At 43.6% G+C, this 27,872-nt stretch overlaps 1 protein-coding gene across 4 annotated transcripts in view; it reads right to left on the reverse strand.

Annotated features, from left to right (window-relative positions):
• Positions 1-10,476: 10,476 nt before the first annotated feature.
• FSIP1 (fibrous sheath interacting protein 1) overlaps positions 10,477-27,872 on the reverse strand; it is a 123,179-nt gene continuing 105,783 nt past the window's right edge. The window contains exon 12 of one of the 4 annotated variants that reach the window (XM_054971869.1): positions 10,477-11,195. In XM_054971869.1, coding sequence (XP_054827844.1) covers positions 10,632-11,195 — 564 coding nt within the window. In that variant the 3' untranslated portion in view covers positions 10,477-10,631. Of the gene's footprint in view, positions 11,223-27,872 lie in introns of all 4 variants that reach the window. The other 3 variants (XM_054971868.1, XM_054971867.1, XM_054971865.1) reach the window with 3 other exon arrangements.

Below are 27,872 nucleotides of genomic sequence, written 5' to 3' on the forward strand. Positions count from 1 at the left end.
TTGCAGATCCCAGGCCACCAAAATTGTCTTTGTATTAGGTGGAGGGTTTTCAGGTAGCCAAAATGACCACCGGTACGGGCGTCATGACAGCATTGTAGAATTTCTTTTCTGAGGCTGGCTGGTATGTATAATCAATCGTCTTTAATCCAGTCTCCCTCCGCCGTTTGAGACATTTTGGCTTTGGGCGCTCCCTCCCCCTCCTTTTCCACCTTGCTTTTCACTTTTGCTCTCCACCCCTTTTCTTCTGCTTGGGTTTGGCTGCGAGTGGTAACCACACCCCCTAGTTGCCGGGGGGTGAATACAGTGTCAATAGTCTTCTCCCTTTTGCTCTGATGTTGAGGCATGCGCGAGAGAGTGTCGGCCAGGAATTTAGTTTTCCCCGGTAAAAAGTTGAGGGTGAAATCAAACTTAGAGAAAAATTCTGCCCATCTGAGTTGTTTGGCGTTAAGGCGTCTGGGGCTTTTTAGTGCTTCTAAGTTTTTGTGATCTGTCCAAACTTCAAACGGGTGCCGTGCCCCCTCAAGCCAATGTTGCCATACTGTGAGAGCTACTTTGACGGCAAAGGCTTCCTTTTCCCAGACGTTCCAATGTCGTTCTGCTTCAGAAAATTTTCTAGAAAGATACGCACAGGGTTTTGCTTTCCCATCTCCCCCTTTCTGCAAGAGCACTCCTCCTATGGCCGTATCACTGGCATCAACCTGTACTATGAAGGGGTGATTTTCATCAGGGTGTTGCAATACAGGTTCGGACGTAAATTTAATTTTGAGTTCATCGAAAGCCAGTTGGCAGTTTTGGTTCCACTCCAATTTGGAGGTGGGTTTCTTTGCTTGTTCCCCTCTCCCCTTCATTTTCAGGAGCTCGGTTAGAGGTAGGGCGATTTGGGCAAACCCCTCTATGAAATCTCTGTAGAAGTTGGCAAACCCCAGGACAGATTGTTTACGAGTGGAGGGGGTTTGCCAGTACTGTACTGCTTTGATTTTGGCGGGATCCATTTTTAGCCCTTGGCCAGATATGCGGTAGCCTAAGTAGTCCTATTCTGTTTTATGAAACTCACATTTGGAGAGTTTGATAGGGAGTTTGTGGCACATTAAAGTGGTTAGTACTTCTCGTACTAGTTTTATATGTTCCTCTTTTGTTTTTGAATAAATTAGCACATCATCTAGGTAAACAACCACTCCCTTATACAAGTATTTATGCAGTACTTCATTGATCATAGACATATATACGGAAGGAGCTCCAGATAAGCCAAAAGGCATGACAAGGTATTCATATTGACCTAATGGTGTATTGAACGCGGTTTTCCATTCATCTCCTTCTTTGATTCTGACATGGAAGTAGGCATCTTTTAAATCCAATTTGGAAAAGATCTTACCTTGAGCCACGACGTTGAGTAGATCTCGGATGAGTGGGATGGGATAGGCATTGGTTGTTGGCACTGCATTGATCCCTCTGAAATCTGTGCACAATCTTAAGCCGCCATCCTTTTTTTTTGACGAAGAGTACAGGAGCTGCATGAGGACTATTAGCAGGGTGTATGAATCCTCTCTCCAAATTTTTATCGATGAATTTCCGTAGCTCTTCCCTTTCCAAGGGGCTCATTGAATATAATTTGCCCTTGGGTAGACTTTCCCCCGGTATTATTTCAATGGCACAGTCTGTAGCACAATGGGGGGGGGGGGGAGACTGTCCGCTTCCTCTTCACTGAAAGCTTGTTTCAGACTTCTATATTCTTTAGGAATGCGATTAATTTCTTCTTGAGTTAGAAGGGCGACATCCAACTGGGGTGGTCTGTCTCTCCCCCATTCTGCCAGCCAGCAATGATGCTTACAATAGTCTTTGTTGAATATAACTATTCCCTTAGCCCAGTCTATGTAAGGGTTATGATCCCATAACCAACAGCTACCAAGGATAAGGGGGTATTTTGCTGCTTGGCTGACGACGAAACATCTGCTTTCCCAGTGCTTCCCCATACCTGTGGGTATTGGTTCGGTTTCCAAATTCACTGGGTTCATGTTGGACCCATCCATTTGTTCAAAAATGATTGGATTTTCCAATTCTTTGGTTTCTAAGCCCAAGCCGTTTACTAGGGCTGGGGCTATAATGTTTCTGGAGCATCCAGAATCAATTAAAGCTTTCGGATTTAGTAGTCTTACCGGAAGGAACACTACAGACCCCTTTTCTCTCACCTCTTTGTGGGAGATTTCTTTTTCGATCTGCCATTCGGGTCTCGTTACGACAGATCCATCTCGTTTCCCGATTGGGGGCTGGGAGCTTCTTCTTCACTCTCTACGGGTTGTATATCCAAATCCATTGAAACCTCTTCTGCTTCTAAGCCTTTTTCTGGTTGATTGCGTTTTGGAATTCCACGTCCCCTGCTGGCCCTTGGGGCCGGGATGGGGCGAGTAGGAGTAGGGGCAGTGGTTGCCGGTATGCGAGATGGGCACTGAGCTGCAAAGTGTCCACTCCTTCCGCATTGTAGGCATAGTCCTTGTCACCAATGAGTGTCTCTTGCTCTGCGACTTGGGGGACCCGCTCGCCCCCCTTTGGGTACTACCGGTGTTCTTCTCGCCCCTAAGGCTTGTTGTTGCTCTACTAGCCTTACTTGTTGTATGCGATTTTCGACTTCGCAGGCCAATTGTATCCAGCCTAACAGCGTTGGTGGGTCATCTTGCATTAGGGCGCAATCTAGCAGCCTGGGATTCATGCCTCCTTTAAACATTACAATTTTGGTCCCTTCTTCGCAATGGGGGCATTTGGCAGCTAGTTGCCGAAATTTGGCCGCATATTCTCAGATTGGTTGTGTACCTTGCCGTAAGGTCTGTAATTCTGGGCGGGAAGGATCTTCTTCAAGGGGATCTTCATATTGGGCGCGTAGCGCTGCCATAAAACTTTGTAAAGTGTCTAGTTCAGGAGTGCTAGAGTCGTATAACATTACATACCATTTGGCTGCTTTGCCTTCCAGTCTCGACGCCAGGTGATCAATCCTACTTTCCTCATCCAGGAAAAGGTGTTCCCAACGGTTGAAAAACTGGAGTGCTTGTACTACGAAGAATCCCAACTTTTGTGTATCGCCATCAAAAGTGGCTTCCAGTTTAATTCATCCCCAGGGTAATTAAGGCTCCCTCCATCTGTCCGGCTGTATTGGCCACGGGGCTGGCGGGGGCCCGGGTGGCATCAGCCCCTGCATCAGCCCTCTGGGAATCCCTTGTGGCCGAGGTCTGGGCACGCTTCCGGGCGGCGGCTCGCGGAACCTGCCCCAGAGGTCCCGGTGGGAGACTTCCTGGATGTGGTTGGGGAGCCGGAGGGACTTGCATAGGAGGAGGCGGCCTTGGCGGAGGTGGTTGCTGGGGTACCACCTGTCTAGGAGGTACCTGAGGAGGAGGTGGAGGAGGCACCTGTCTGGGAGGAGGAGGAGGCGGTCGCGGTTGTGGAAGAGGTGGTGGCTGTAGTACAGTTTGAAGAGGAGGTGGTGGTGGTGGGACCTACCGTGGGGCCGTTTGAACCGGCGTTGGTTGAGTTGAGAGCTGTAGCATTTGCAGAGGGGTTGGTATTACTTGCGGGATCAACGGCGATGGGGCCGGAGTAGTCTGAGTCGGTGGCTGCTGCGGTTGAACCAGTGACGGCCCTGCTCCTGACCCCGGAGTGGATTGGGTACCAACCAACACTGGGTCCCTCCTTGGTGCTTGTCCCTGCACTACGGGTGGCCCTAGCGGCGCTACTGTTTGTACGGCCACCACTCTTGCATCCCTCTGTTCTCTCACCAACATGCCAATAAAGTGGATGGCTTGGGCTAAGTCCTCTTCCATCGCCCCCATTCTATCTTCCATCTTGCAGTAATATTCTTGAACTTCGCAGTTCGCTTCCTCTTGCCCTCGTTCACTGGGTTCAGAGGGTCCCCGTGATCTCGGCGGCACATAATCTGTGGGCCAAGGCCTTATCGGTCCTTCTGCACCCCCGATTGGCCTCCATTCATGGTCCGTGTTCCCAGTGTCATAGGGCCGTATCGGACCTTCTACTCCGCTGCCTTGCAACACTTGTTCCTCCTCCATAGTCATGCTGGCCAGAATCCCTTTTGTTAAACCAGTAACGGCCAAAATTCCAGTATCCACTGCCTGGACTCGATATTCCAATTGTTGGGTGCGCCCTCGCTCCCACGCTCTGGCTGAGTTCACGTCCATATAATCCCAGCTCATGAGATCATGTCGAGTGGTTTCCCAATCCTGGATATCCTCGGCCCCTCCTCAGGGATCCCACTCCTCCAGGTGGCCCGCGTCTACATCCCACTCATACCATGGTTGGGTGCTGGCCCACGTTTCCTCTGGAGTGCGGGCTGCTCTCCTTAGATCCCATATAACGCTGCGCCCTCCTGCTCCGTCAACCCGACGGTGCGTCTCACATCGATCGGGAAAACATGGTGCCCGCTCACCTCTCCCTCGCTTCTCAAGGCCGGGAGCCCCACTGCCGCGGTGTCGGCAGCGAAATTAAATGGTTCTCTCCGGTAGCTTCGCGCACCTTTGATCGTGCATCTGCTATGGCCGGGTCGGCCTGTTCCACCCCTCCGCCGGGCATGAACTCCGTCCGGTTGTCAGGAACAGACGCCGCTCCTCCAGCAGGAACAATGAAGGGTGCATCTGTGGGTACCTCCCCTGGATCCAGAATCTCCCCCGGTCCATTGTCCGATACCAACGGTGTCGAATCGGGAAGTCCTCCCTCCTCCGTGCCAGGATCAGTTAGATCAATCAAGGCGTCTTCGGTATCCATCCTCCCTGGGTGAGGTGTTGAAGACTTCAAAGGTGATTCCTAACAAAATGTCAGGCTATGGCTTTCCAGACATGATAGTCTGTCTAACTCCCTTCTGCAAGAAGACAAGGTCTTTTGGTTTCAAAAGGTTTTATTTTGAAAGACAGCATTCAGGCCCAGGTGACCATACTCTAGGATTTGAGATCCTAGCTGAACAAGGCATTGTTAGGAATGAGATACAGAATAGAAGTTGTTACATTTCACGCTGTCAGAGCCCAGCCTCCCCCCAAAGTTCCCATAGCAGGAGAGTTCTTGGTGGGAACACTAGTCAAGGTTGACTCGGCTTCCAGAAAAAGTAAGACAGTGTCTTCTCCCATGGACTCGGCTCCTTGCAGGCGGTGCCTAGAGGGAAAAGAAGACTAAACAACTAAAGAATTAAACATGGCGTTAGTCAAGTTGCTTCCTGTCAGGCAATATACAAACAGATCCTGACATTCTGCACCCTCTCAATTTTGTCCACATCCTTTTTGAAGTGAGGCCTCCAGAACTGCACACTGTACTCCAGGTGCAGCCTGACCAAGGCAGTATAGAGAGGGACTATGACCTGTGATTTTGATGCAATGGCCCTTTTGATACAACCCAAGACTGAGTTTGCCTTTTTTGCCACTGCATTACACTGACTGCTCATATTTAGTTTACAGTCCACTCTTACTGCAAGATCTCTTTCGCATACCCTACTACCCAGAAGTGTATCCCCCATCCTGTATTTGTGCTTCACATTTTTGTGTCCCAGATGTAATACTGTGCACTTATCTATGTTGAATTGCATCCTGTTCACAACCACCCACTTCTCCAGAGTATTCAGGTCTTGTTGAATTTTAACTCTTATCTTCTTAGGTGTTTGCTGCTCCTCCCAATTTGGTATCATCAGCAAATTTAATGAATAGCCCGTTTACCCGCTTCATCCGTTTACCCACTTCATCCAGATCATTGATAAAAATATTGAAAACCGAGCCCTGTGACACCCCACTGGACACCTCCCTCCATTGACCATCACTCTTTGGGTGCAGCCCTCTAACCAGTTCCTTATCCACCGAACTGTCCTATAGTCCAGTCCACAGTCTTCCAGTTTATCCATTAGAATGTCATGGAGACCTTATCAAAAGCTTTACTGAAATCCAGGTAAATCACGTCGACAGAGTTCCCACGATCCAGTAAGCTCATCACTCGATCAAAGAAGGAAACCAGGTTGGTCTGACAAGATCATGTTGACTTCCCCGGATCACTAAGCAGTCCTTCAGATGCTTACAGATCGATCCCTTTAAAAACTGCTCTAATATCTTCCCAGCAACAGAAGTCAGACTGACTGACCTGTAGTTTCCTTGGTCATCCTTCTTCCCTTTCTTAAAGATTGGGATAACGTTAGCTCTTCTCCAATCTTGTGGCACATCATGCTGGAAGTGATGTCATCAAACAGGGCCACAGGTGCTGACCCATGCTCACAAGAAGAGAAGTAAGTACCCACTGCCCCCCCCCAACTCCCCATCAGTTACTGAAGGGAGATCTGGCAACCCTATATTGCAATGAGATTGGCATGGATCTTTTCATGTTATAGAGTAGAAATACACTCAGGTGATAGGCCAGTAAATGTTTTCCTGAGCATTACTAAGGTTTGTCAAATTAGCATTGGCTTGTTATCCACATATGCCTTAAGGTCAGAAATGGCCCAGCCTAGCTCAATCTCATCAGATCTGAGAAGCTAAACAGGTACGTGGATGGGAGACCATCATGGAAGGCCAGGGTTGTTACACAGAGGCAGGCAATGACAAACCACCTTTGATCATCTCTTGAAAACCCTAGCAGGTCACCATAAGTTGGCTGTAGCCTGATGGCACTTTATGCACATGTACTGGTGATTCTTTCCTCATATCTCTCCCATGGTGGTGGCAGAGGAAAGTGCCATCAAATCATAGCTGACTTACGGTGATCCCTGCTGGATTTTTCAAGGCAAGAGACTAACAGAGGGGAGATGTTTAACTAAGTGATGTTGTTGCCCTCCAAATCAGTGTTCCAGTGAACTGAATATTAGACTGAAATCCTAGGAAATCCTTGCTTAACCATATTCTCACTGGGTGGTCTTAGGAAACCCAGTTACTGCTATGTATGGAACTAAAGCATAGCAGAAGTTTGTATAGCCACTGCAGTGCTTGGGGCTATTTGAATTGTCCCTTGAAACAATGAAAGCAGTCCACATGCGATTCTGCTCTAGTAGGGGAGGACAAGTTTCTTTCTGTGTGTGGGTGGCAAAAACCCACATCCAGATACAGAGTAGTGCTGGGAGAAACATATGGAGTCCCATTCACAAGCAGCCTGGGGTTTTTTTTGAGCTCATCTTTTCATTGAAAAGTGGAAATAATGATCAAGATAAGGGCCGAATCCACACTTACCGGCACAGCGCTAAGCAGGCGGAGTGAGAGCGTCTTTCTGCCGCAATTTATGACGTCATTGCACCATGATGGCGCTCTCGTGGTGCGATGATGTCATAAAATGCACCAGAAAGACTCTCTCACTCCGCCTGCTTAGTGCTGTGCCGGGTAAGTGTGGATTCAGCCAAGGTTCCTTGATCCTCATTTCCAAGTGTAACCAGGTTTTAAAAGCAAGTAATTTATCTTCCCCCATTCATCCCTCCCTCCCTTTGTCTCTTCCCACTTTCTGGTAGTTTGTACCAGTTTGTTTTAGATTGTGCAAGTGGGGAATCTGCAATGACTTGTGGAAGGCACCTCAATTTCTCATCCCCAAATATTTCCTAGTGGCAACCTCCTTAGCCTCTCACTTTTTCCTGCTTCCTTCTTCCCACCCATCAGCCAACCTAACTTTATCTGCCCGCCTGCTTTCAGCTTTCCCTTCCCTAGCAGCCTCTGTTGAGGAAAACTAGCTGCATGGTCCTAGCTAAGCTGGGCCCAGTTGTATAGTAGGGAACCTGCAAGGATATGCAGGAGGTACCTTAGTTTCCCCTGTATCCTCTCCACAAAATATTTCCTCTTTCTCTCCCCCATATCATCATCTTTCCCTGCTTCCTTCTTCCCACCCTTCTCTTCTATCCAACCAATTTACTTTTTATCTACCCCCCCCTATTCAGCTATATTTATTATTTATTTACTTGATTTATATCCCACCTTTCTCCACAATGAGGACCCAAAGCAGCTTACGCCATTCTCCTCTCCTCCACTTTATCCTTACCACAACCCTGTCAGACAGGTCATGCTGAGAGTGAGTGACTGGGTCAAAATCACCCAGTGAGCTGTATCAATATATACAATGTAACCAGTCCCAAGAACAGTATCGGAGAATGACCAGAATGTCAAACTTCATAGAAGCTGGCAATATTATATGCATACTGGTAGGGGGCCAAAAGATATTCAGATGTATGAGAAACTTGCAATCAATAATTCTACATAGACTTTGTTAATACAAAAAGTAGCAAGCATGAACTAGTTATTGTTATATGTTTAAATAAGATGTTTCAAACATGGACAACCTTGTTTTTTGTACGAGGTCACAAAATAACAAGTTAGCGAAGAATTTGCATCTTTGAAGCAGGATAGACAATTATTGCTAAGAGAAGATTCTGAAACTCTATAAATATGATAGGCTCAATTGATTGAGAGCTCCTTTTTAGAAGAGGCTGTTTGCCTGTGACTTTCTTATCTTTGAGTAAGGTACTTTTTTGGACTCATGTAATTGCTCTTCTTTAATGATCTATGTAGTTATAACAGATGGTATAATTTTTTGTTGACTGAGTTGATAATAAGAATATTGATTAATTTTGTAATAATAAAAACTTAAAATGGAAGCAGAGACTCCATAATTGTATTACTTGTGCACAATAGCTGGTAATGAACCTAAGATGTTATCTGTGGTGTACCTCTTGCCAGGAGTTAAATGATCTGATATAAGAAAGCTAACTGGATGCTCAGAGCTTCTTAAGAGCACACCTATATCTGAATCAGGCCTGACCAGAGTCATCCAGAACAGATGTGAAGGCTGGCAACACTGTTGTGGTTGCCGAGCAACAGCCACAGAGAGCTTCCATTAAGCAACAGGTGTTCCTTCTTTTGAGAGGGAGATTTAACCTCCAGTGTATTTTTTTTAAGATTTCAGGTTTTTCTGTAAACTTGGGGCTTTTCTCAGGTTGTAGAAGGATCTGACTTTTCTGTCCATGGCTCCAATATCTGAACTTAAGTATCCACAGATTTGAGAATTAAATATATTGACAAGATGGGACACACAAGGACTTAAGAGGGGGCATCTCATTTTCCCCTCACCAATCATGTCCCCTTCTCTTCCCTTCCCTGCCCCTCATAGCCTCTCTCCTCCTGCTTCCTTCTCTCCTTCTCATCCACCTTTGTCTGCCCTCTTGTCTTCACCTTTCCCCATTACACCCCCCTGCAGATTCTACCCTATGGCCCAGTTGCATAATGCCAGCTGAACTGGGCACAGTTTAGGGATCCCAGGTGCCTATCAGTGGTGGGCAACCTCCTTCTGGTTTGCCCACATTGGGGACCCAAAGTACCTTATATGAGCCCCCTTGCCTCCATATTATCCTCACAACAACCCTGAGAGGTAGGTTACGCTGAGAAAATGTGACTGGATCAAATTCTCTTAGGGAGCTGCTTCCACATCAAAGTGGTGATTTGAACCTGAGTCTCTCAGATCCTACTCTGAAAGTCTAAGCACTACATTACATTAGCTTGGGGGCGGGGCTACTGTTGAACAACTAGCAAGCAGCTAGGCTTGAGTGAGTCATGAAAGCTGTGCAGTATCAAGTTGTCTTGTGGTTGATTTGGGGCCTGGCTCCAATGAGTCCTCCCTCAAAGGCCCAAAGAACCCTGGAAAGACCCCTGCCAACCCTGCCTTTTACTGACAGAAACCAAGCCTGTTATGGTTGCCTAGCAACAACCACTGAGGGCATCTGGTTAAAGCTACAGGTGCTCCTTTTATCTTTTTTTTTAAAAAAAAAACCTTCAATGCAATTTTTTTTTATTTCAGATTTGCAAACTTGGGGCATTTTTCAGGTATATAGAAAGATCTTTCTTGTCTGTTCATGGCTCCAATGTCTGGATTTAAGTATCTTCAGATCAGGGCCATTTGGCTATTAGTATATAAGATGCACCCTCTGGGTTGGGACCTGTTTATTTTTACGTCTGTATGGTGCCATGTGCACTGGCGGCAACTAAACAATAACAAGAACTACTACTACAATAGAAATGCTTATTAGAAGTACAAAAATATTAAGTAGTGAAATGCTTGATTTTTTGTCACTGATCTAGCTCCAGGTAGCCCTTGTCAACCCACTTTGGAATCACGTAAGAGTTTTAAAGTGTGATGTAGGCATTAACGTGCCCAGAGAGGGTCACAGTCAACATATGTATTTAACTGATTTCACAGGACACCTGCACATTATATTTGTATGGTCAGAGTACATTGATAGATTTGGTTTCTTATCACAGAGTTATGTTGCCCATTTCTTTTCTAGCTTTGAGATTATTCTGTTAAAGAAATACAGTCAGTTGACCTTTTGTGCTCTTTATCAACAGAAATAAGAAAAGAAATATGTTTGCCTATTATTAAAGAGATAATTTATGTGGATATCCAACTGTAGTGTTGGTGGACATAATAAATCTTTATTTTAGTGCTTTTCCTAAGAGAAGTAAACTCTCAGCTATTTATGTCAGTTCAAGAATGTCAGAAACATTTTGAAATTTTGTGTTATTTCTGGCATAGTTTCATGCTTTATGAAAGGGCTTTTTGCCCTGCTAGTGTAATCGTAATACTTTAGTGCATACCTTTGACGGGAACCTGATTTGGTTTTTAAAATCACAATCAAAAGCTTATTCCACGAGTTTATTAAGAACCTCACCTCCTCTGGTTTTCAACGGTATGTTAGGAATGTCAACATCTGAGGATAACCCATTGTTCATGCTGATACAATAAAAAGGTTCATCAAGAAAAGATGGTTTTTCCAGTTTGTCTGTGCTGAGTGCTATTGACATGAAGTACCCTGCAGAATTACTAGGACACAGCATCTCCTGTTGGACTTCTTGGTGATTGTCTTTTTTCTCAGCCACAGATTCTTGAGACAAGTGAGATTCAACCAATGCCTTCCTGTCATTGCAGTCAGAAGTTTCCATCATTTCCTTTGAACTTACATCCTTATCCTTAAATTCAAACATTTCTTGCCTTCTCAATATTCCCACACCATTAGGGTCATCTAATAGGTAATTCCTAGGGTCTTGAGTGGAGTTTTCAGATTGGTCAAAACCAGCGCTCATTCCATCCAAATATGATTCCTCAGATGTTGGCAGAGCAAGTCTATTTACTGTTCTTTGAGATGGCATATATTCTTCCAGAAGGGCATCAAGCTGCTCTTTTGAGACAGAAGGCAATACATCCGGCTGGAAAAAACAAGTATACAGTTCTCCCTGTTAAAACATAAGAATAAATAATGCTAACATAAAATAGTTTGAATGACATATTGCAATAACAGAGGCTAAAGCTCTCCCTGAGCTCTGATGCCAAACAGCATAAATCAGGTCCTAAAACAAAGGAAAACAAGAATGCTACAACAGGAAATATGTTTATGTAGAAACAAATAAATGTCATTCAATGGTATTTAACCTCTCACAAATTGGCAGCAATACATAGAAAAGCTCAGGATTATTGGAGATATTTATTTAAAACGTTTTTATACTACCTTTCCATGCAAATTGGTGGCAAACATAAAATCATTAATACATTTTAATATTAAAACAGGACAAACTAATATATAAAATAATTCAATAAAAACATATAAACACAAACACTGGCTGTTTCTACATGTCTTACCTTTTGCCGGCACATCACGGAAGACAGCGTCTTCGTGTGTGAAATCGCGCCAGGAAGACACTGTTATCATGGAAGACAGCGTCTTCTCGCGCGATTTCGCACAATAACAGCATCTTCCTGGCGCGATTTCGCGCACGAAGACGCTGTCTTCCGCGATGTGACGGCAAAAGGTAAGACGTTTGTAAACAGCCACACAACACCAAAATTAGGGACTAATAATAGTTATTGGATGTACGCCAAATGAAACAAAATAGTCTTCACCCATTTGCAGAAGACAGCTATAGAGGGAGACAGACAAACTTCCCTGGGAAGGAGTCCCAAAGTTTTGGCTACATGACAGAGAAAGCCTTTTCTCAGGTTGCTGCCCAACCAGCCTCAGGTGGCAAGGGCATCTGAAGCAGGGCATCTGAAGATGACTGGAGTGGACAGGCAAGTTCATATAGGTGAAGGTGGTCCTTAAGGTATGCTGGCCCCAATCAATATATAGCTTTAAGGGTCAATACCAGCACCTTTAATTAAGCCTGGAAGCAAATTGGGAGCCAGTATAGATAGGAACAAGACGTGAGTGATATGGTTCCTACAACTCACTCCAGTCAACACTCTGGCTGCAGCATTCTGTACCAACTGTAGTTTCCAGACAGTCTTACAGGGCAGCCCCACACAGCTATGGTACAATTAATGGAGATCTGATGCACATCTTCTGGACACCCAGCAGAGTGTTTTGGTTAGAGTGCTGGATGATCATGTAGAAGACCCTCGTTTGAATCCCCACTCTGCTACGGAAGTTTGCTAAGTGATCTTAGTCCAGTCCTTTGCTCTCAGCCTAACCTATTTCTCAGGGTTGATGTGAGGATAAATGGAAGAGAGGAGAACAATGTAGGCTGATTTGGGCCCCCACTGGGGAGAAAGGCAGGGTATAAATGAAATGAACAAATAAAAATATCCAAAATTCAATATTTTTGGCAGAATGTTATTCAATTTATTAATCAGATGTGGGGAGGTAATATTTCCTTAGCCTAATAAAATCATTTTTTTTAATTTTATGCAGATGGCTGGTCCTCAGCTTGCTTATAGCAGCAAAAATTGTAAGAGGAGGAGGAGGAAGGACTCCCTAGCTAGTAACAATTGGCTTAATCATATTTTGTGCAATATACAATTAATGAAATTGACAGTATTGACAGAGATCTATAAGAAATAATTGGCTGAATTCAGATAAATTTAGATCTTATATGAATGATAAAACATTGTAAGGAGGCTTGAGTTTGGTAGTGATGTGGTACTGGTATAGAAAAATAATGTTACTTCCCTGTGCAAGAAAACTGCTGAAAAGAACTTCTATCCATCTTTCAATTGGTCTGCAGGAGAGAAGATGAAAGCAGAGGTAAACCTTCTGCTCCTGCTACATGGAAGACAGGTCCAGGTACATCCTTTATATGCCAATGGGATCACCTCATTTTCTTCTCTCCTGTGCTAAAAGGCCTGTGTATGACTGACTTTTGCAGTGGCCAAAGAAACCAAGTCCCATTGGTTTCAGTTGGGAAACTTGTTTAAACCTTTCAGCTGAAATTTTAATGCTGAGTTCGTGACTAGACCTGGGCATGAACAGCATTACAAATGGAAAAAACCAACAGACAGGTCACTCGGCTGCTCGCGAGCGGGCTGTTCGTGATGCGCCACACCAGCTGAACAGGTGGTCTTCACAAGCCTTGTTCATTGTGCTTGGCCGCCATTCAGGAAGCTGGACACTCAGGCGCCTTCAATCAATTGCCTCGGCAACAGAGGGGGGGGGGAGTGCCTGAACTCTGTCTACACTCCCTCTGTCTCCCCTGGACACCCCAATCAAAGCCCAACTTAGCTTGATGGGCACGTCTTCCTTCCAAGCATGGAGCTGCAAAATTGGTTACAATTGGTATCGTGGGAGCAGACACCAGGGGGGGAGGAAGGAAGGAGGGGGTGTTCTGTGGCCATGGGAACTCCAATCTCATCCCTGCAAATCCTGTTAGGCAGTTCTGACTGCCAACCACAAACCTCCTGCATTTCTCAATCCCACCTCTGCTTATAAAAGGGCACTGCGCTCCCAGTTCTGGCTTTCACTTTCAGCAAGCAGTGGAGTGGGACAGAGCTCTTAATAGCGTTTGGGAGGAGAGAGTGCATTGGAGTGGGGCTTTTTTCTGTGTGTGGTGGGTGGGATAGGGAGCTATCCCCTCTGGTTCCAGGGCTGCTGCCAGGCCCTGGTGCCAAGCTCAGTGGGCACCTCGGCTGTGGGCTCACATTGATGATGAATCATGATGATGATGATGATCAGTGCCTGATCTTGTGGTCAGGCTTCTGGGTGTGCTGGGCTAGGGCTCTAGCCTCAGCCTCCAGTTCCAGGGCTGCTGCCAGGCCCTGGGGCCAAACTCAGTGGGCACCTTGGCTGAGGGCTTACTTTATTATCAGTGCCTGATTTGGTGGTCAGGCTTGTGGGTCTGCTGGGCTAGGGCTCTAGCCCCAGCCTTTGGTTCCAGGGCTGCTGCCAGGCCCTGGGGCCAAGCTCTGTGGGCACCTTGGCTGAGGGCTCAGTGTTCTCTCCTTTTCTGTCCTCCTTAATTGGGGTCCTTAGTTTGGTGGCACAATGACACCAAATACCCTAGGGGGTATTTATTTTTTAGCCTTTTATTCTGCTTTTTGACCATGAAGTCATTTAAGTGGCTTATATTTTTATTGCCATTAATCATACCACTCCTCTATCAAATGTCTTATTGAACAGAAAAGGGGGGACTTGTAAGAGTTGGGGGGGGGATTCCATTCCACTCCCCAGCATCACTGAAGCCTGCCTGCACACCCTCAGCTTCATCATGGCAGTGCTTTCTCCCCAGCCTGCCAGCACCCCCCGGCTTTGCTGCAGTGGCATCTCCCCCCCAGCCTGCCAAGGTAGCAGGACTCTTAGTCACTGCAGTGGTGCTGGCAGGGCCTCTGGGAGGCACACACCTCTGCATAAGATTTTTAAGTCTCCCCCCAATCCAATCTGTTTTCCTCCCCCACCCTCCTCCTCCTGCACCTGCCAATCACAGTTCTCTGCACTTGCACACTGAACTGTTCTCTGTTTGCGAGGAGGGGGGTATTTCTAATCCCCCCCTTTTTCTTTGTTTTCAGATTTTTCTGCAAACCTGTGGGGGAGGGTTCCACAGGTTTGCAGATCTATCTGTTTTGTTTCAGTGTGGCCCCAATCTGCAGATTTATGTAACCACAGATGGAACCAAACTTGACAATTAGAATATACAATTTGGGGGACCCATGAGAATCACAGGGGGACTAAATCCTCCCACCAGCCCAACTGACCTCTATCTTTGCTGTTGCAGCAGCAGTGACTCTCCCAGCTGCCTGGCTACCCCACAGTGGCAGCAACTTTCCCAGCATCCCTGCAGCTTCACCGACACAATGGTGGTGATGACTCCCTCACCTGCTCATTCACCCTTCTTCCTACCCACCAGCCTATCGGCCTGCAATTTTGCCAGCAGCAACATCCCCAGCCTCCCAATTTCATTGGTGCAGCAGCTGTGACTCTCTCAGTTGCCATATAGCTTCACCACCACAGAAGCTCTCCTGCCTGCCTGCCTGCCATTTCACCTGAAGGATGGTGGTAACTCTTGCCCCGCATGCTTGCACAGACAATGCTATTTAGATTTAGGTTGAAGGGGGCGGTGCCATGTCAGCCTCCCACCTTCAGGGTTGGGGGGTGGGTGGGTTCTCCCCACTATTGCACTTGGTTAATTTATTTCATTATTGTTTTGATTTTAGTATTGTTGTTTTCTTGTTTTTATTGATTTTAAACTGTTCACCACCCAGAGCCCCTGGGGATGGGCGGTATATAAATTGAAATATAAATAAATAAATAAATATAAATAAATAAACCCCTTCCCGTTGTTTAAAGTTTGCAGATTTTTCTGCAAACCTGGAGGGGGGTCCCTCAAGTTTGCAGAACTTTCTCCTTTCTGTCAGTAAGACCCTGATCCACAGGCTGGGGCCTCACTCGGCTATTAAAATATATGATGATGGTAAAATACTTAGAATGGCGTTTTAGTTAGACACTGCCATAAACTCCATATGATATGAAACAAGAACAGATTTGAAAAGGAAAATAAAACTACTGTGTGCATCCTATTATAACCGATAATGTACTGTTATTTCTGCTAATTTTAAATAGGCCATTATCCCCCTACATTTGCCGGTGTGCCACATATTTTTCTGCTTAGAGCAGAAAACTAATTCCTTGCAGATAGCCATGCAGGAAGTTTGCTAATGATTTTTCCTGCAGGTTTCTCCTTATGTGGACTGCAGACTGCCTACCATCACAGCATTTTCCTGACCCCAGATGCCTTTTTCTACCTGCGTGTCTATAGGAGAAATCCTGCCACATGTGATAGGAAAGCACATTGGTAATTACTTCATGTACAAAGCCGTTGTAACTTCAGGCTTTCAAGCTCAAAGATTTAGGGTGTTTTCAATTGCAGTACTACAACAGAGAGATACTATTAACAAAAGTAGCTCATTAATGGGCAAGAATACTATTATATATGAGTAGGAATAAGTCCAGCTCTCAAAACAGTATGTGATCTGGGTGCCTTCACATTGATCTAAATCATCCTGATTTAGATAGAAACGTATGCTTTGCAGAAACAATAATGGATAACCAATTAAGTGGATATATTCTAGAATATAGGATCTTGAGTCCTAAAAAAAAAGTAAGGAGAGATTCAGATAACTAGATTAATCTCAGAGACATGATAGAATCTTTATGCAACTAACGTAGCCTACATTCTAGTTCTGTGACATCTTTAAGAAAAGTATTGTGACATGATATTCTTTGGGCTACACAATCTTTCTTGGGCTATAGCATGCTGGTAGGGTTGCCAGCTCCAAGTTGGGAAATTCCTGGAGATCTGGGGGGTGAAACCTGGAGAAAGTGGGGTTTGGGGAGGGAAAGGGCCTTGGCATGGCATAATTCCATAGAGTCCACCCCCACCCCCAAAGTAGCCATTTTCTCCAGGTGAACTGATCTCTGTTGTGGCCTGGAGACCAGTTGTAATTCCGGGGGATCTCCAGCTGCTACCTGGAGGCTGGCAACCCTACATGCTGGTGAGCAACTAGAGTTTTTGGAAGGTCATTATGAAACTGGGATGGTTTGCCAGTATCTTAGTCCCATCCTTTAAAATCATCTGTCATTAAGCCCTCTGGCTACAAACATCATTGTCCACACCTCTAGGTGACCCCTGAGAGGGGGGAATCTCTAGAACTGTTTAGAAGTACATATATGGTTCAGGAAGTTCCACTTACTTATAGCATGTCTGGAAAGAAAAGAACAGTATTACATGGATCTGCTTATTAAGCCAAAAACTATCTTTAACTGGCCCGCAGCAGCAAGGCTATCCCTTCCTTCCACACTTATGCACAAATGCCACACCATTTTGTGAATCTTGTTTAGTTTCATTGAATTTTTTTGAAGGCTGTTGAGTTCCCGCACCCTGGAATAAATCACATATATAAGTGGATTTTTCTTAAAAGCCTTAGAGCAAAAGCAGAGCTGTTTCTCTTGCAAAAAAGGGATCCATTCAGTTTCTCATGTACAAGAAGGAATATTATGCTGCTGTTGCTGAAATCAAAGCAGAATTATCAGACAAAAGGTGAAATGCAGCAAGATTCACTTTGAGGCTCAAACGACTTGTAGCATACCTATGCGTTCAAACCTAAAACTGCCCCTATCGTGTATAAAGCACAAGATGGGATCAGATTTAACTAGTAGCAGAGAGGAGACGGGTATAGATTTCACATCCCTCTCACTATGACTCAAGAGCTTTTCTTCATGCCCAGCATTGGAGCTCAGCTGAAAAAGAAGTGCCATTGGGAAGGCTAAGAAGAAGGGCAGTTCCCCTCTACAGGTCATTTTTCTCTCTTCAGATCAGACTCTCATCCTGGCAGTCTGAATGACTGGGACAGATCTGTCACATGTGGTTTGAGTGTAACAGCTAAACCAGGACATGAAGAGCTGTGATCAGTACGTTTTCCCTGCAATAGCATACACCGATGCCAGGAGGGCAATTTATATTGAGGAAAGGGTGCAGCTGGAAAAGATTTCCTCCCCTCGCCCATCACCATAGTTCCAAATTCTTCTCCTCCCAGCTGCTATTTAACAAAGTTCAAAGAGGCCAGAAATCCAATCGTGGATCACCAACGTCTCCTCTTGATTAAGCCTTGGATGTGCAGAAACCCTTTCCGTGGATATGACTGGTATTTTATATAGTGAGTCAGATACACACACATACATCCCATCTTTAATTAATTAGCATTATATGTCAGATTTTATATGACTAAAATATGACTCTCATTTCACTGTACATCACTCAGCTATAGTTTTGAGTTTTTGTGAAATCAACACAACAAACCAAGAATGCTTAGATGTGGGTTTGGCTGTTTTCAGTTACAAAACCCCAATACACTCATCTAGTTTGCACATGTTTGCTTATATTTTCCACACAGCTAGATATGGAGTGGCTGATCTCTCCAGGGGCAGAAAGAGCTGCAGTGATAAATAGGCATGCAGGAAAACTATACCTTCCACACACCAAGTGATATGATGCTGCCCTTTACCACCGAAATCTAATAACATATCAAAAGCAAGATTTGAACCTGAGATTTATAGGTTAACAGCTTTATCTCATTGCTACTACACAGAGTTGTCTCTCAGCATCATATCCTGGTATATGTTTTGGATTACACAGCGTTTCGTGGGAGCCACTAAATATGTAGCCATTCTGAGTTGTAAACAGTCGAAACTGCTCAGCTAGTAGCCACCACCAGAGTTTGGCTACTTGTACTGCAAAGACTAAAACCAAGAAACCTCTTCACAATATCACTTAAATAATTCAACTAGGTAGGGGATAAGGACACAGCTATAATTAAAAGCAGATCTCACATTGTGGGCAGAAAGTTAATGAAATCCTCAAACACTACTTCACAATTAATCTAGGTGGCCAAAAAATTTTGAGAGAGAAAAAAAACGACACTCTTCACCAACAAGAATTTTGTTGGTTGTTGTGGATTTTCCGGGCTGTATAGCCGTGGTCTTGGCATTGTAGTTCCTGACGTTTCGCCAGCAGCTGTGACTGGCATCTTCAGAGGTGTAGCACCAAAAGACAGAGATCTCTCAGTGTCTCTGTCTTTTGGTGCTACACCTCTGAAGATGCCAGCCACAGCTGCTGGCGAAACGCCAGGAACTACAATGCCAAGACCACGGCTATACAGCCCGGAAAATCCACAACAACCATCGTTCTCTGGCTGTGAAAGCCTTCGACAATATAAAGAATTTTGTTCTCATTGGATGCCCAGATGAGTGGACCAGGAATGCAGAAATCACCCAGCCACTGTGGATGGGCTTAAGTTATCTGACTCTCACTTACACATACACACATACATGGAAAACTATTATAAATGTATACACAAAACTTTTATTTTTTTCTGAAATAGCAAGTTTCACTGTAGGAAAGAAATGACACAGTAAGCATTGCAAGTAACACATACATACATACTAATTTACTCTATAACTAAGCACTTCTATGCTTACACACAGTGCCTGCATTCTTATGATGAAGTGGCACCCACATACTTGTTGGAAGCTTTTAACTTCCTAAGTAGAGTTGGTTGTTCAAATAGGCATTTGTAGAAGTGAAGGAATGAACAGTTGTGTAGGTTGCAGCCTATGGCTAATGGCGAAGAGGAGGAGGAGTCACGGCGACAATCTTAAACCCACACATTAACTGGAGTGACAATTGGCCACAACTTGATTGAAATACAGCATGAAGAAGCATTGGTGATGCATGTAGATCAGATCCCAAAGCATCGGCTGACCCGCGTGCCAGCCGATGTCCCTCACCACCCCCAGACGACCGCTGAGGGGGGGGGCCTCAGGAGTGACATTAAAGGGGAGATCATATTGGTGTACACCCCTGTATGATTCCCCTGCCACCTGGGAGTGAATATGCCCCAGCAGCCCCCGAGCTGGGCATGCACCTCCATAATTCACTCCCAAGATTCCATATGGGAATCCTCTTCGTGGGGAGGCTGGGAACGCAGGTCCTGCCTCCCCCAAAAGGGATCCGATCCAATGACAAACCACCAGACAAAGTTGTGACAAAGAGAACAAACAGAACCACATGGAGAGGTGGGTGGGTTTTCGCAGCCAAGAGCGAAGTGCGGAGGAGTGGGGCTGGCAGCTGATAAATACCCAGCTGCCGGACCAGAGGGAGAACTGCCTCCCTGAGGTCCAAGGCCAGGCCCCGTCCCCTGCCTGCTCCCTCCCGGCCGCCCCTGATAGGCTGGCTGGGAATTTTAAACTGATTGTCCTCCTCAAGCCAGGAACTTTAAACTGACTGGCCCCCAAGCTCGCCCAGAGGATGCTGGGCGAGCTGCCAACATGACAGCCGCCATGCCCCATCCTCCTCTTTGCCTGCAGCAGCAACCCAATCCCCAGGTGAGTCTGGTGGCCGTAGCTTATATTGCAGTTAATAAATCATCCTGTGGTAGCTGCACTGTCACCACTTTTGTATTGTGGTGTAATGCGTATGGGATGAGGAAGGAGAAGAGAGAAATTAGGAAGAATTCTGAGGTAATCCCCCTCAGAACCTATGGCTGTCTGAAACCCATACTCTGGCTTCCCCTTTAATTTGTATAAACTCTACTCAGCCACCCACAATCAGTAAAAAGGGAAGGCACAAGGTTTATTTAACTGTTTTGTAATGTGTAAGCTTTGTGCTCCCTAAAGGATTCTTATTTGTGATCCAAAAAGAATAATATGGTATTTAATTGTGAAGTAAGTATAACCCCTTTTACAACTATATTGATCTAGTATATTTCAAAATGAACAGTACAGAAGAAATGCACAACCTCTTGAATAACTCCAATGCAAGTTCACAATGCTGTTCCATTATATCAATGTGAGTGCAGACTTACACAATACTAAATTAGTGAGTTCTTTACCAAATGTAGCTTCTGTAATTGATTAACAATTGAGGACTAAGAAAGGAATTAGCAGACTATGTGCCCTACATTCCTAGAAGCAATAATCATGATTCTCAAGAAACTCTACGGTTTTGCTACAGCATCCATAAATTCCAGCTATGGAATGTGATAGTGAAGCTTGCAGTAAAAACATTCAGAAACAAAAACACATCTGAATTTTAAAATGGGTTAACAGAATCGAATCCTGCTGTCCTATCCTTGTCTCTTCCAAATGAATACAGGATTGTGGTTGCATATGTAAATAACGCTATTTATTAACTGCACAACTCACAGGCCAGACCAATTTTTTTAAAGAAGAAATGTAAGATACAAAAAGATGCAAGACAAGTACTCCCAAATTAAGATGCATGATCTGATGGATGGTTGAGGGGAGGGGGAGTCAGAACTAAACAAGTCTTTTCCCTCTTTTACACTGATTTATTCCAAACCCGTTCATTTCTCACATTAAGTTAGCTAGAAAAAATGCTGCAGAAAAGATGTAAATGTACAAAGAACACCAAGAGCTTTCTCAAATATTAAAATACATGGTGGAGACAACGAAAAATGAGACTGAACACTGGTATCATTGTATTTCTACATTTAAAATTTATGCCAGATGTGCAAATAATCACTGTCCACAATTCCATCATCAGTTATATTATTAAATTCAAAGTGTCAGCTATTCCCAGTCTCAAGTACACAGACATATGTGTACAATCCTCTGTATGAACAATTTAGTGCCATCTTGCATTTACCCTGGAAATTTGGCTTTCGGTTTCCAGTTTTAAACTAGAAAAAGTTCACATCATCCATCCAAAGAGGAGGACACTAATCTGAATTTCTGGATGGATTTAACCACTAGAACTTAATGTCAGACAGAAACAACAAAGACTCACTATTAGAATTTGTTTTCAGTGCTAGAACTCAGCTTTGGAATTAGTGAAATGATAATAAAAATGAGTCTCTCCAAACATAGTGAAAATTGCTTTTTCTTCAATATTGAGCACAAGGTTGCCAGGTTGCAATGAAGTGATTGTATGTGTGTGTGTTATGTGCCTTCAAGTCACCTCCGACCTATGGTGATCCTATGAATTAAAGACCTCCAAAATGTCCTGTCATTAACAGACTTACTCAGATCCTGCAAACTGGAGGACATGGCTTTTTTATTGAGTCAAACCGTCTTGTTCCAGCTAGCTGACACTACCTCCGCTACCAACTAGAGAAGAATGGGCAGGAAAAGTCATAGGTGATGAATCTCCTACCTCATCTGGGGATTTATGTCACATTCCTAAGCATGTTAACACAAAAGTAAGTTCCAGGAATGGGGGCAAGTTAAAAATTCTGCAACATGACCTGATTATTCAAGATGGCTACATTAGGGGGGAAAGATGCTTCTTCCATTTCATGACCAGGTGTTTATACAAAGCTGAAGTGCCTTTGTACCTAATAAGCAGTTACTGCCCCAGAAGAAACCAGAACTTCTGATAAGACTACTGCAATGCACTTTACATAGGTCTCCCCTTAAAATCAACTCAGCAACTTTAGTTGGTACAGAATGCTGCGGCTCATATATTACTGGGAATTACACCCACTCTGCAGTCACTCCATTGGCTGCTCATCAGTTACCAACCTCAAATCAAGGAATTGTTTATTTCATATAAAGTCCTTAATGTCCTTGGACCCTCATATCTGCAAGACTGCCTCTCCGCCTATGTCCCACCGTGACAACTTCGTTTATCTGTGCAAGGCCTTCTCCAAGTGCCACTCTGCAGACAGGCAAAATCAACAACTATCCATACACACACATTCCCTGTATTGGCTCCCACCCTGTGGAATGGCTTGCCTAAGAAGTTCAAGAAGGCTCCCCCCCCACTCCAACCATTGCACAAACTACGTAAAACAGAATGGTTCAGGATGGCATTTCTATAAAGGAAACAGGGCTACATCGCAACAGATTGGTCCAGGAAAATACACTGATGTAACACAATATTCTGAATTGTTTAACATGTCATGTTTAATTCTTATGCTTTGTTCAGATGACAGCCCTGTTTGAAATTCCTATTATTCCCAGATCTATTACATTGCTTATTAGATGTCTCATCATTGATTTTCATTGTACAATCTACTAAGTCACAGTTAGAAAGGTGGATTATAAATAATAAAGTATATAATAAGACTCTGCAAGTTGAATCTCTATAAAGTAACAGAAGACACCAAAGAGTAATATTGTGGGTGCAAATTTTAATGTATTTATTTATTTTCTTACTTCATACATCACTTTTCTCCCCAATGGGGACCCAAAATAGCTTACATTCTCCCCGGTTCCTTACCATCCTACATGAGATATTTAATGGTGTTTCATTATGTTCGGGCATTTGCCCTAGCTTAGTTGAATGCTAACCCCTCTGAAGCAATAAATGGTAGATTTCACCATATTCCATATTCAGATCGCATTTGTTTTTGTGGTCAGGGTAAAATTGATATTTTGTCTCATTAAATATTGGAATGTCCTCTTCTTACTGTATTTAGGAATTGCTGGATTTTACCTCTTTGTGCTCCGGTTAATAATTTTCAGGAGATAACAGATAGTGATCCAAATATAACTTTGTTGGCTGTTAAATTTCTGTCTAGTATATTTTCTGTCTAGTATATTTTCCTTTAGAAATTCTTTTATTATTCTACTAGTCATAGTTCAAGATCATGTGATCATAGGAGCTCTGAAAAAGAGAGGAAAACAGCTTCCATTGCACTCATCTTTTCAAAACAACCCTGAGGTAGGTTAGGTTGAGAGTATGTGATTGGCTCAAAGTCACCTAGCAAGCATCCAGGGCAGCATGGGGATTTGAACCTGGGTCCCCTAGATCCTAGTCTGACACTACCATATTGGCTCTTACACACTTCATTGCTTAGCAAGCAACCCCAGATAACATCCAGGCCCTTGTGGTCTTTATGTTTCAGCTTTAACTGGTAAAAGGTAGGATGGCTGTATCTTAGTTTACAGGCTATGAGGAGTAGTGGTAATACAAGGAATTATGTGTCCTTTCCCTTCAGCATGCTGTGCATACTCTTATCTTCTCAGACTCTGGCTATGAGAGGTCAGAGAGGAAAAGAGCAATGTCCTGGATCCAAATGTCCTTCTCACTGACCCAATTTGCCTATCCCTCAGTTATGCCACCAAGCAGTTGATTAAATCACCTTTCATTAAGCATAATCCCAAATGTTCCCTCTACAGTTCCTATTTGCATGAAGTGCCAGACTGACAAACCAGGAAAGCAGTCAACTTGAAGAGCTCTGTTCCGTAAATGCATGCAGAAATGTCCAGATACTATAGCGGAGCCTTGAAACAATTGCTTACTAGCACGTGTTAAATGTAACAAAGATCTAATCCACAGCTGTGGCAGCATATTGCTAGATCTTTTGATAATTTCACACTGTTTTGTGAGGAAGTCATATCCTGTCTGCTTTTTCAAAGCTGCTTGGACCTGAAAAACGTCATGGAATAATAGAACCATATCACAATAAGTCTCCAGCCACCAGGGATTGTTAAAAGTAAAGACTCACAGGGAAGGACTGAACCATAGTATTTCTTTTTTTAGAAACACAGCACAAAGCGAGTCCTGTAGAAGTGGATGAAAAAATATAGCAATTAATAGGAAGTCAAAGGTGAAACGAAATATAATTTTCCACATGAATATTCCTAAATCATAAGACTATGTAGGTGGATTTATACCCACCATTAAACAGTGTACATAGCAATTTTATTGAAACATTGCAATGAATTCTATAATATGATCTACAACTAGTGAAATCATTCCAAAAATCACATCTATAAAGGTCTATATACAACATCATACACATTCTAATTCAGGAACATTTCATATACATTTGAAACTAGTTCAATAATTATAGTGCCTCTATATAAAGTCACTCCTTTGGAATATATGTGAAGGCAATGAAAACTTTTCCTTTTCCTTTTCGTAAAGGGAGAAAGGACAAAAATAGGATTTCAACTGTTTTTGAGTCTGGCAAGGGCCCTTGTGTTGCATGATAAGCAGAAATTCAATGGCTGCATTCAGACATAACAATAAACCACGGTTTATTGTTATGTTGTGAGAAAGAAACTAAAAAGTTCTCTAGACTGTGCATGTTACTTAAACCTGATTTAGAATCTTGGTCTGAAGGCAAGAAATAAACCATAATTTGTGAACTGGATTTAACAAGTGATCCAAGAGTCTTTGATATATGGCAATTCAAGAATCTTTGATTCCCGAGCCATGTGCCAGGGGAAAAAGCAGGAAAAGCCTGAGGACTTCCAGGGCATATTGTCATAATGACAAACAATGCACCTAACAACTGCAGCTTTTCCCAGCATTACAATGCAAAAATGAGGAAATTTTGCCTTTGACCTGTTGACTTTCTGCCAGTTAATCCATACCCATTAAAGGCACAGACGTACTTAGGAAAAACAGGACCAAATTAACTTGATATTTCTCCATGGAGGAATGCCAAGAGTCAAGGTCTAAGAATCTGTAAAGTTCCATGTAAATAATTAATAGGAAATAATATCATTTACATGGAACTATTAATATGGAGAATGCATTCCTGATTAAACTAGATTAATATGTTTATTATTGTAGGACAAAACTGCTGATGATCTCGGATATATTTTAGCTGTAAAGCCAGCTGAGAGGGGTGGAGCAGAGATATGAATCAGGGCTGAAGCACAGGAGGAAGTTAGTATAGCGTAATGGTTAGAGTTCTGGGCAAAGATCTGAGACACCTGAATTCAAAGCCTTACTCAGCCATGAAAGTCCACTGGAGGACCTTGAGCTAGTTACTCTCTTTCAATCTAAGCTACCTCACAGGGTTGTTGCAAGGACAAAATAAGGAAGGAAAATCCAAGCATGATGCTCCAAGTGCCTTTATGAAAGGATGTGATAGAAATGCAATGGGTCGACTGGAAACCTCCCCTCAAATGGATTAATCCCTAGGAAGGAAAAAGATATGTTGTGCTTTTCTGTTTTCCTTTGTAGTACTTGAAGAAGCATTGAGAGGGGGGATTTTGCACTGGGGGAAAGAGTCCTGACAGGACCAATGTTTGCCTCAGCGAATGCTCTATGGAGAACCACAACTCTCTGCTGACTACTCGTCCATGTGTTACAACACATTGTTTTCAAATAACTGGTGCTAGAATTGCTACCACAAATGGTCCAAAGAACAATGGCTCTTGGGTTCTGTTGAAGGCGGGGGGGGGGACTTCTTCCTAAAAGTAATGATGAAAATAATGGAAGCCTCCCTGATTCCAGATTCTCCAAAAAAGTCAATAATGCTAGGAAAAGTGGAAGGCAGTAGGAAAAAAGGAAGACCTAAAACAAGATGGCTTGGCTCAATAAAAGAAGCCATGGCCTCCAATTTGCAGGATCTAAGCAAGTCTGTTAATGATAGGATGTTTTGGAGGTCTTTCCTTCATAGGGTCACCATAGGTCAGAAGGGACTTGACAACACATAACACACACACACACACACACACAATGGGAGCCTCCCTCCCTGACTCCCTGCCAATAAAGCTCAATCTGGAATTCATTGCTGAAGTCAAACTTCGGCTCTCTTTATTTTCAAAGTTCTCATTCAGACAAGTTTTAAACCCATAGGAAACACAATTTTCATCTCACATTTCCTTCCATTTCTGTGTATGTGTTTATAGAGATAGCAGAAAGGCTGCTTAAAAAATACTCTTCAGGTTAAAGACTTGGTATTATTTTGATAAAAGAAATTGTTGGGGATTTCTGTTCTTTTTCCTTCAGTGGCTACTGGAATTCCTGAAAATTATACACACCTTGCTGAGCACAGCTGCAATTTGACATTCCCCACGGTAGCTTACCAATACCTTCAGTCAAGCCCTGGAGGAAATATTCTCACGGAGCTTGTGAAGGAATTCACATTCATTGCTAACTCTGTCCTTGACCTCTGGTAAACCAAGCTCTTCAGTTCTGCCAAACTACACCCACCCCCCATTCATGCACATCTACAAAGCATTTTGGATACTGTGACTGCATCACAGCTTTCCACAAAATAATCCCTTCCATTGCAGACTATGAAAAGAACACCTTAGTGCAATTTAGAACTAGATGATTTTAATGATTAGCAAATAAAGACTTGTCTGTCCTGGGTTTTGTTTTATTTTTACTATAGATTCAAGCCTTTGAATTATTATTATACTAGTGTTTGTGTGCTGCAGTGCTTCTTTCTGAATAAAAAACTCAGATGTGGGGAAAAATTCAAAATATGCAAAAACATAATTTTGGATACTTTCAAGGGAGAATCAAACTGTCCAGGTCTGTTCCAAACAATTCTTCATGTTTTTTCATCTCTTCCTTCCTTGAATGTGACCAGCATTTTCTGGGGTGGGAAAAGAAGGGAATCTTCTGATCCTGTTTACCCTGTTCATTACCTTGGTTTCCACAAAATTCAATAGTCTTGAGGCTTTCCTTCACCTAATTCTGGCTGAGCAGCCCATTACATGAAACCATTGCTTATATTCTGCAGTATTTCAGAGACCATGGGGCTGTTAGTTAAATGTCTGAGTGTCAATACTGGCTTTAAAGCAGACACTTGCTTACCTGGCCTGGAGAGAACTGTTAGTGCGAAATAAAATAATTAAATAATGGGTGGTTTCTGTGAACTCTAAAGTACCCACTTACAGAGAAGGCTGATGCAGAGTTCCTTCCTATCTGATCTCTGGGTCTGTCATTTCCAGTTTGCCTTCTCTGAGAGTAATTCTGCTGGGTCTTTGCAGTGGAAGCGATTGAATGTGTCAGTCACTTAGAGCAGAAGCACAGTAGAAACTTGCTCTGACAAGCAGCAATCTGTTGCATCTCTGCATGAATCACTGCTCTGGGATTGCCTCCATCTAAATCAGGTGGCATCCTCGGACAGTGACTCATACAAAAACACAGGATGGGCTCCTTATTCTTGTATACCGTAAACATACATCTTTGGGGCACAGTATACCTCCAATTCTAATTCAGAAATAAAGTTGTCTCCGCTACCAAAAGTCTGGAGAACACAGAGTTAGTGATAAGGCTTATATTGATAAGCAGCTTCCCATAAAGAAAAATATTTTTCATGTTAAAAGAAGGATATGAATAATGGCGTGAACTCCTTATTTAAAAGGTATTCAGTAAGGCTGGCACTCCCTGCTACCTCAAGCAAAA

Source organism: Eublepharis macularius, chromosome 2 (genome assembly GCF_028583425.1).
Source record: "Eublepharis macularius isolate TG4126 chromosome 2, MPM_Emac_v1.0, whole genome shotgun sequence".
In the NCBI taxonomy this organism is placed as follows: Eukaryota; Metazoa; Chordata; class Lepidosauria; order Squamata; family Eublepharidae; genus Eublepharis; species Eublepharis macularius.